At 44.4% G+C, this 9,993-nt stretch overlaps 1 protein-coding gene across 1 annotated transcript; it reads left to right on the plus strand.

Moving 5' to 3' along the window:
- Nucleotides 1-6,903: 6,903 nt before the first annotated feature.
- LOC121441761 (oogenesin-1-like) lies at nt 6,904-9,422 on the plus strand. The gene is made up of 3 exons (XM_041643041.1): nt 6,904-7,190; nt 7,636-8,214; nt 8,783-9,422. Exons 1-3 carry the CDS (start codon nt 6,904-6,906, stop codon nt 9,420-9,422), a joined length of 1,506 nt encoding a protein of 501 aa, XP_041498975.1.
- Nucleotides 9,423-9,993: the final 571 nt, after the last annotated feature.

The following is a 9,993-nucleotide window of genomic DNA, read 5'->3' on the forward strand; positions in this document are numbered from 1 at the left end:
TAGCATGCCAACACCTGCTGGAATGGAACTCACTGTGTTGACTATGCTGACCTCAAACTCAGAGACCACCCTCCCTCTGACTCCCTTGTGCTGGGATTTAAGGCATGCATAAGAATGCATAGCTTTAGGGCCAAAGTGGCCCAAGCCTTTAATCCCTCAGGCCTTTCAATAGCCAGGCTGTGCTTTCAATAGCACATGCCTTTAATCCAAGCACTTGGGAGGCAGAGGCAGAGGCAGAGGCAGGCAGATCTGTGAGTTTGAGGCTAGTCTGGTCTACAAGAGCTCGTTCCAGGACAGAAGCCAGAGAAACCCTGTCTCAAAAAGACAAAAAAGAAAAAGAAAAAAGAGAAAATGGGAAGTACACTTGGAAGCATTGGCACAGGAGACCACTTCCTAAATATAATCCCAGCAGAACAGACAGGACCTCCTGAAACTGAAAACTTCTGAAAAGCAGGAACAAGACAAAGGTCAACAGGACAAAACTACAGCCTACAGAAAGGGAAAAGATCTCTAACCACATAGACAAGTCTGATCTCCAAAATATACAAAGAACTCAAGAAACTGGTCACCCAAAGAACACATAATCCAATAAAAAAAATAGAGTACAGACCTAAACAGACAACTTTCAGAGGAATCTAAAATGGCTGGAAGACACTTAAGGAAATGTTTAACACCTTTAGTCAACAGAGAGGTGCAAATCAAAACTCTGAAAGAGTGGCCAAGATCAAAAACACCAATGGCAACTTATGCTGGAGAGCTTGTGGGGAAAAAGGAACACTTTTGCATTGCTGGCAGGAATGCAAGCTGGTACAACCCCTTTGGATGTCAGTGTGGTGATTTCTCAGGAAATTAGGAACAACCTTCCTCACGACCAAATAATACCGTTTTGGGGTATATATTCAAAGAATGCTCCATCATGCCAAAAGGCAGACAGATCTCTGTGAGTTTGAAGCCAGTATGGTCTACAAGAGCTAGTTTCAGGACAGGCTCCAAATCTACAAGAAAAACACTGTCTCAGAAAAAAAAAGGAAAGAATATATAGAAAGAAAGAAAGAAAGAAAAAAGAAAGAAAGAAAGAAAGAAAGAAAGATTCTCTGTGTATCCTAGACTCTAGTCTAGGCTGGCCTTGAACTCCAAACTGCCTGCCTCTGCCACCTAATGGTTGAGATTAAAGGTGTGTACCACTTCTGGCTGTTTTCAATGAATAAGTTAATCATAGTTACAGTCTAAGTTTTTTCTTGTGTTTAGATCTGATCCAACATCAACAAAATCCCAGATGGAGTAAGATTAGACTCAGTTTTAGAATCAGAGTATGGAATTAGTCTGGGAGGGCGTGACTACAAAGGGGCGGGTTCAGTGGAAAGGGTTATAAAGAGTCAGAGTGGCCAGAGAAACCCTCAGAGTCTCTGAAACCTGGAGACACGACGTTTCCCTGCCTGGATTTGGAGGCCTATCACCAGTATCCAACTCAGGTAAGTCCCTTAGCTCCACCATCTATGCAGCCCAGTCTAGCCTTGTCTGTGCTTCAAATACTGTGTGTGTTCTTTTAGTTTGTAGGGAATTCTGTTTCTTTTGCTTTTGGAGGTTTATTTATTGATATATATTCTTTTTTTAAAAATATTTATTTATTTATTTATTTATTTATTATATATACAATATTCTGTCTTGTGTATGTCTGCAGGCCAGAAGAGGGCACCAGACCTCATTACAGATGGTTGTGAGCCATCATGTGGTTGCCGGGAATTGAACTCAGGACCTTTGGAAGAGCAGGCAATGCTCTTAACCACTGAGCCATCTCTCCAGCCCCTATTGATATATATTGAGCTCTACATTTTTCTCTGCTCCCCTCCCTGCCTTTCCCCTCCACCCTTTAATTCTCCCACAAGGTCCTCATGTTCCCAATTTACTCAGGAGATATTGTCTTTTTCTACTTTCTACTTCCCATGTAGATTAGATCTATGTAAGACTCTCTTGGTGTCCTCATTGTTGTCAAGGTTTTCTGGGTTTGTGGTTTGTAGGCTGGCTTTCTTTGCTTTATGCTTAAAAACCACCTATGACTGAGTACATGTGATAATTGTCTTTCTGTTTCTGGGTTACCTCACTCGAAATAATGTTTTCTAGTTCTATCCATTTGCCTGCATAATTCAAACTGTCGCTATTTTTTCTTTTTGCTGTGTAGTACTCCATTGTGTAAATGTACCACATTATCCATTCTTCGATCGAGGGGCAGTTAGGTTTTTTCCTAGTTCTGGCTATGATAAACAAAGCTGTTATGAACAGAGTTGAGCACACATCCTTTTGGCATGATGGAGCATTCTTTGAATATATACCCCAAAATGGTATTATTTGGTCGTGAGGAAGGTTGTTCCTAATTTCCTGAGAAATCACCACACTGACATCCAAAGGGGTTGTACCAGCTTGCGTTCCTGCCAGCAATGCAGAAATGTTCTTTTTTCCCCACAAGCTCTCCAGCATAAGTTGCCATTGGTGTTTTTGATCTTGGCCACTCTTTCAGGTGTAAGATAGTATATCAGAGTTTTGATTTGCACCTCTCTGTTGACTAAGGGTGTTAAACATTTCCTTAAGTGTCTTCCAGCCATTTTAGATTCCTCTGAAAGTTGTCTGTTTAGGTCTGTACTCTATTTTTTTTTATTGGATTATGTGTTCTTTGGGTGACCAGTTTCTTGAGTTCTTTGTATATTTTGGAGATTAGACTTGTCTGTGTGGTTAGTGAAGATCTTTTCCCATTCTGTAGGCTGTAGTTTTGTCTTGTTGACCTTTGTCCTCTTCCTGCTTTGCAGAAGTGTTCAGTTGCAGGATGTCCTGCCTGTGCTGCTGGGATTATTTTTATTTAGGAAGTAGTCTCCTGTGCCAATGCTTCCAAGTGTACTTCCAACTTTCTCTTTTTTCTTTTTCTTTTTTGTCTTTTTGAGACAGGGTTTCTCTGGCCTCTGTCCTGGAACGAGCTCTTGTAGACCAGACTAGCCTCAAACTCACAGATCTGCCTGCCTCTGCCTCTGCCTCCCAAGTGCTTGGATTAAAGGCATGTGCTATTGAAAGCACAGCCTGGCTATTGAAAGGCCTGAGGGATTAAAGGCTTGGGCCACTTTGGCCCTAAAGCCATGCATTCTTATGCATGCCTTAAATCCCAGCACAAGGGAGTCAGAGGGAGGGTGGTCTCTGAGTTTGAGGTCAGCATAGTCAACACAGTGAGTTCCATTCCAGCAGGTGTTGGCATGATATTTGAGCCAAGCATGGAACAGACAGAGGGAGGTGGAGGCTAACCTGGTCTCCAGAGGGATCTCCAGGAGAGCCAGGGTTCACAGTGAGTTCCACAATGGCAGGGTTACTACCTTGTATCTAAATAGAAAATGAAACAAAGTAATTTGCATCTGCTGATTGATGCAGGGACTCCTCTTTCTGGAGCCTATACTGTCCTCAAACTTGAGGAAAGCAGCCTGCTTCCATCTACTCAGTGTCCAAATGAAAAGGCTGAGCTATCCGCTGACATTTGATTAGAAATCCTGCCCCTTTCAGTCTTCCTAGTTTCAGAAGAACTAGGAAGCTGTTCTGGTGCTCTAGAAGTATTAACAGTTGTGGTATTTATTGTTCTAGTGAGTTTCCTTCCTCGAGAATGTGAATTTTCCTTCCCATCTCTAGTCTTCTCTGTTGTGGCATTTTAGTTGTATTTTTTGTTTTTTTCTCTGGCGTTGGATCCTGTCCTGGAACTAGCTCTTGTAGACCAGGCTGGCCTCGAACTCACAGATTCGCCTGCCTCTGCCTCCCAAGTGCTTGGATTAAAGGCGTGTGCCACCACAGACCAGCTTTGATTGTATTTTAATAAATCTTGCCTCTGGAGAGTAAAATTGCTATGTTGGTCAGTCTTACAGCTAAGCATTGGTAACACAGCCCGTTAATCCCAATATCATCACTAGTTGCCATAGAAACCAGCAGTGCATGACTTTAAACCCAGCTCTAGAGAGGATTATAAAATGGAAGGAAACAGCTCTCACAGTCTCATTCTGAGATTCCTGGAGGCAAGATCACCATTTTCAGCTTGAGCTTTGGGTAAGAGACAGAGACTGGCTGCATTGCTATTCAGATCTTTAGGTTGAACCCAATTTCTCTGAGTTTTTACTAATCCTGCTTCATATAGCACCCAATTGTTTTTTATGCGAGTTTATAAAAAAGTTGTTTGCCTGAGTCTTTTTTGGCCACCATTTCAGGGTTGGAATTCTAGCTCCAGGAATTTGAGCCCAAACCTACCCACCTGGGTTCAGGAGAAGCATTTGTGATCCCAGCTCCCATCCTCCCTGGTTTAGCTTCCTCTCCTGCTGTGCCTATCCTTGCTGCCACCCTGACTGGCACCCACACGAGGAAACCAACAATAACAGAAAGCTGGTAAACCAGAAGAGGTAATTGAGTGAGGGGGCCATCTTCCAGCCCCAGGAAGAGGCAGAACCTAAAGCGCTGGCCACATGGTCAAGTGCAGCCTTTTCATAACCATCTTTTTTTTTTCAGGAAGGCTGGGTTTACTTTTTTTTTTTTTAAAGGAGCTTCCTGACTAAGCCTTAGCAGCAATAAACTCCCAGAGGGTTTCTCTGTATTTTTGGCTGTCCACAAACTCAATGACACTCTGCTTCGAACTCAGAGATCTGCCTGTCTATGCCTCCCTAGTGCTGGGATTTAAGGCTTGTGACACTATGCCTGGTTTCCTCCCAGCTCTTTTGAGATTCTCTTTCACCTACACTTAAATGGTGTTAATGAGCAGTACACGGGCTTCTTGGTAGTGGCTAGGACCTTAACGCCAGACTTGTAACAAAAACATGGCTACCGCTAGTGTCACTATGAAGCTAGACTATTATTATTAGGAAGCCAAGGAATGGAGCAGAACCAGCTGCCAAAGCTGTAGCTCTAATCCTAGCCCTGCTGTTTAGCAGATTAGAGACTCTGTGGTCAGAACAAGACAGAGATGCAGGAAAGACAGATTCCGATGGGGCGAAAGGGCTGTAAATGGTTTACAATGGGTTCAAAAATACATGTAGGCTTGCGAGATAAAAAGGATGAAGCCCTTAAAATAAAGGAGATGGGTGTGGCACACGCCTTTAGTCCTAGCACTTGGGAAGCAGAGATAGGTAGAACTGAGTTCAAGACCAGCCTGGTCTAGAGTTAGATCCAGGACAGCCAAAGAAACACAGAAAACCTATCTCAAAAAGCCAAAATCAGCACTAAAAGACATTTGAGTAGATAGAAGTCTGCTGGAATTAGTCCAACCTATATATTTGAAAACGGCCGTGAGGTCAAAATTTTTAATCCAAAGGATATTTTACTTTGGAGAAGTTTTGCTTTTGGTTCCACATGAAGTGAGAGGCTGTGGGTTCATTCAGTGTTTAAAAAAAAATAAGGATTGTTCAAGAGAGACTCCCTGAAATATCTCATAGGGACAGATGGCCCAGATGATCCAACGCTTTAGAGCACCTCTGTTGCTGTTTCGTCTGAGTTCCACCTCCACAGTAGTTTCAAGACTGCTGCTGAGATGATCCAGCCTCACCGAATAATCCAATCAGGACTTGACCATAATCCTAAATGTTCTTTGTGTCCCCCATAAGATTATCAGTTCCTCCAATCAGCAGGAAACACACTGGAAAACTATGCCCCTATTTCCCAAAATTGGATTATGGATGGTCTGTCTTTGTTTAGTGTGTTGGTTACAAGTTATGGATAATGGTCAGGAAAACAACTAAACAAAGGAAATTAGATTCAATGTTTTTGTGAGACGAGGTTTCTCTACATAGCTTTGTGGGCTGTCCTGGCAGTAGTTCTGTAGACCAAGCTGGCCCTGATCTGAGAGATCTGCCTGCCTCTGCCTCCTGAATGTTGGATTAAAGGTGTGTGCCACCCCCAACCTCCCAGTGACAATGCTGATCTTTTTGTCAATTTAAGATTGGTATTTTTCTTTGTGGGGGATATAGAGCTTAGTAGCGGGTGATGTAAGGAAAAAGACGAAGGGAGAGGGAGAGAGGGGAAAGGAGAGAGAGGCAGCAACCAATTTTCTGAAGTGAGGCTGGGAGAGAGACAGAGAGAGAGAGAGAGAGAGAGAGAGAGAGAGAGAGAGAGAGCCAAACTACATATTCTTGAGCATGCCTTAAATCCCAGAGGTAGGGAAGAAGAGGAAGGCTGATACTTACTTGTGAGTTTGAGATCAGCCTAGGCTTCAAAGTGAGTTTCAAGCCAGGAGGTGTTGGAATGCTATTTCATCCCAGCATGTAGCAGACGCAGGGAGGTGGATGTCTGAGATGGAGACCACCCTGGTCTACAGAGATTTCCAGGACAGCCAGGGTTCACAGTGAATTCCAAACAGACAGGGTTAATATCTTGTTTTGAAATTGAAAAAGAAAAAAAAAGTCTTTGCATCTGTCGATTGATGCATGGAGCCTATAGTGTCCTTGAATTTGCAGAAAGCAGCCTGCTTCCATTCAGTGTCCAGCTGATATTTAATTAGAAATCCTACCCCCTTCAGTCTTACTAATTTCAGAAGAACTCAGGAAGCCATTCTGGTGCTCTAGAAGTAAATAGTTGTGGCAGTGTTTTAGGGAGTTTCCTTCCTCCAGAATGTGAATAATCGTTTCCATCTCTACTCCTCTCCTTTTTAGTTTTATTTTTCTTTTTTGCCTGTTGTCCTCCTCTTTCTTTGGAGAGACTGCACACCACAGAGTGGTGAATCGTAGCTTTAACTCCAGCAGAAGGTGATCAAAATTGGTCAACGGAGATCTCAACAATCCCTCAGCACTGACTGCCCTGACAGCTCCCTGTGTGTGCAGAAGGACGTCCTAAGTTTACAATCATTAATGGTCTCTTTCTTTGCCTGCTTCCCCAGGATCATTATTCCTGAAACCAATCACAATGAGAGATCTAGCCCCACCAACACTTCAGCAGCTAGCATTCGAGACCCTACTGAAGAAGGAGGCCTTGGCCATTTCTGGTCTGGCAGACTGGCCCTGGATCCTGTTCCCAGCAGCATTTGAGAGGGCCTTCAGGAACAATCAGACCAACATCCTGCGGGCCATGGTGCCTGCCTGGCCATTCACATGCCTTCCTGTAGGAGTCCTGATGAAGACCCCACACCTGGAGACTTTGAAAACTCTGCTTGGTGGATCGGATGTGCTGATTACAGAGGAGCCTTGCCCCCGGTAAGCAAGATTCAGCTCGGTTGGAGGAGGCTCTGTGTGTACAAAGCAAGACCATGTGGGGCCAAGGACTATTTGGTCAAAGAGGGTTGAGAATTCTAATAGCATCTGCTTAGAGGATTCTCGAGGCTTTGGCCTGGTCTCAGCCATCTTGGCAATAATAATGTGGAGAAGACGAGAACAGCCACTGAGGATCCCTCAAGGGTGTCTGTCACTCAAAGTTCCGGGTGGAATGAGGCTGGGATTAAGGGGACTGGGAGGACGTGGGACAGGGCTGAGGATGCCTCCCTGGTAAAGTTCTCTTTATACTGAGCATGAGGTCCTGGCCTTGATTCTATGCATAGGAGAAAGCAAACTTTTGGAAGGGAGAGCTGTTGTGAGATGTGGATAAGAAGAAGACTGTAATATGTATGTTATTTGCTGAGATTGCTACCTGTTTCTCCCACAGCCATGGGAAAATCAGAGTGCTGGATTTGACAAATAGGGATTCCTGTGTCAATCGGAGTCAATCCTGTGAAAGGGAAATCTTTTATCAGTTCACGAGAGAGAAGACAGTGGAGACGTGTCCTTACTCGCGAGTAAAGAAATATTTAAATGTCATAACTGACTTAAAAATCACGAAGAGTGGGTGCAATGAATGTACCACATACTTGTGGCGATGGGCCCAGCAGAGACAAATTTCTGTTCATTTGTGCTGTCCAAAGATTGATATTTTGACATCAGGATACTTTCCCACTGCCATAGACTTTTTAAAGTCTGCAGATCTCCACTGTGTAAGGGAGCTGCAGTTGAGATATATATCGATAAAAGCCATGGGTCCTTTTGGACCGTACCTGAGACAGATGAGAAACCTTCACACACTCCATTTGCTGTACATTCAGAAGGATTCAAGCATCAGTGGATCTGAAGAGCTGGAAGAGGAGTGCATGAACAAATTGGTATCACAATTACCCAAATTCCACTGTCTCCAGCATCTCTATATCAACTATTCTCCTGCTCTAGTTGGCAGCCTGGCTGATTGTCTCAGGTAAGGAAGGATAAAGAGAGCTTCTCCAGACAAATAACCCACCTTTGGCTTATAGGTTAGGAGGTCCTTGAACGTCAGGCTATGCACTATCAACCTTGTACACCCAAGGAGATGAGCTCTGTGCTAAGACACCTGTGACCAGCCCCAAGGGTGCCGATAATTGCTCATTAGAGAAAGGTTGATGGGTGCATAGAAAGGGACTGAGTTAGTGGGAAATGGGTGACACTTGCATTGAAGTTGTGGGACCAGGACATGGCAGTGGTGAGGAAAGGACGTCAGGGGACCCTACAGGGAAACCGCTATGGCGTCACTGAAGCTCGCTTGGGGGTAGGTAGTCCTTACAGTCTCCATATTCAATCCTCCTGATAGGAAAATCGCTGGTTTTTCTCCTGTGGCCTGAGCCTGGCCCATGCTAGATTTCTGTGATTTTTGTGAGCTGACCACAAAAGGGAGAGTCATGGGCGTTGACCTCCTTCAGAATGGATGCGGGAGAAGTACCATCTGCTACATTGTCAGTTCTAACCATCCTCTTCAACTCCATCTGACAGAAATCTCATTCTCTCTCTAGGTGCCTGAAGAAACCCTTGGAGACCCTGTCCATCACTCTCTGTTACATCATACAGAGAGACTTGGATTACCTGTCCCAATGCCTGAACCTTTTTGCACTTAAACATCTCGACCTATCTTACACAATGTTGGACAGGAGTATTAAGCCACTTGGCTATCTCCTTGAGAGAGTAAAAGACACCTTGCAAACCCTTGACCTGGCCGGATGTCGGCTGAAGGATTCTCAATTTAGTGCTTTGATGCCTGCCCTGAGTCAATGCTCCCAGCTTTTCATGATCAATTTGTATATGAATGAACTGTCTCTACCCGTGCTGAAGCAAGTGCTTCACCACACAGCCAAGCTGAACAAGCTAACCGAAGAGACATACCCTGTCCCTCTGGAGTGCTATGATGGATGCCGTGTGCTTGTACGCAGATTTGATGAACTTGGTCCTGAGCTTCTGGATATACTGAGGTCTGAAAGACAGCTCAAGGCAGTCTGTTTTAACGCAGCCGTTTGCCGTAAATGTTGTGTGCGCTATGCCTATGACCTGAAGGGCAGCCATTGCTGGGGAAATCCTGCTGCGGCACATTGCCCTGTGATGCCGAGGGAATACTCTTATGAGCTATGGTTGAAATCCTTTGGATTATTGAACCGTTAGACTGCTCCCCACAGGGACCCACCCCTACCATGAGTAGCAGTGCCCTTCTGTCCACTGCACCAAATAAATGTGCTGTGATTCTGGTTTGCTGGTGTCAGCTTCACAGCACACAGTCCACTCATTCCCAGAATTCTCTGTTTCTGTTTTTTTCTTTCTTCATCCTACTCACCTGTAAGTCTCAAAGCTGTATGGGCCATGAAATTCTTTGGGACCCAGGGCACATGACCTCAGACCCTTCAGTCTAGTTGTCTGAGTTCTAAGATTGCTAACCATTACCAGGAGGCCCGGCTTGTAAGCCTCATAGCAGTGGGGCCTTATTCTTCAAAGCTCCTACCCTGTGGTTGTGGCTGGTGACCTTCACATAAAAACATCTTTTAGAGGGGCTGAGTAGATGGCTCAGTGGTTAAGAGCACTGACTGCTCTTTGAGAGGACCTGAGTTCAATTCCTAGCAGCCACATGATAGCTCAATCCTCTGATCGGGTCTCCTCTTCTTGTGTGACAGGCAGAACCCTGCATCATAATAATATATATATAATAGTAATCATAATCCTTAAAAAATATTCATTACTT

The sequence above is a fragment of the Microtus oregoni genome, unplaced genomic scaffold (assembly GCF_018167655.1).
Source record: "Microtus oregoni isolate MIOR12 unplaced genomic scaffold, Mior012 000081F_ref0000091, whole genome shotgun sequence".
Taxonomy (NCBI): domain Eukaryota; kingdom Metazoa; phylum Chordata; class Mammalia; order Rodentia; family Cricetidae; genus Microtus; species Microtus oregoni.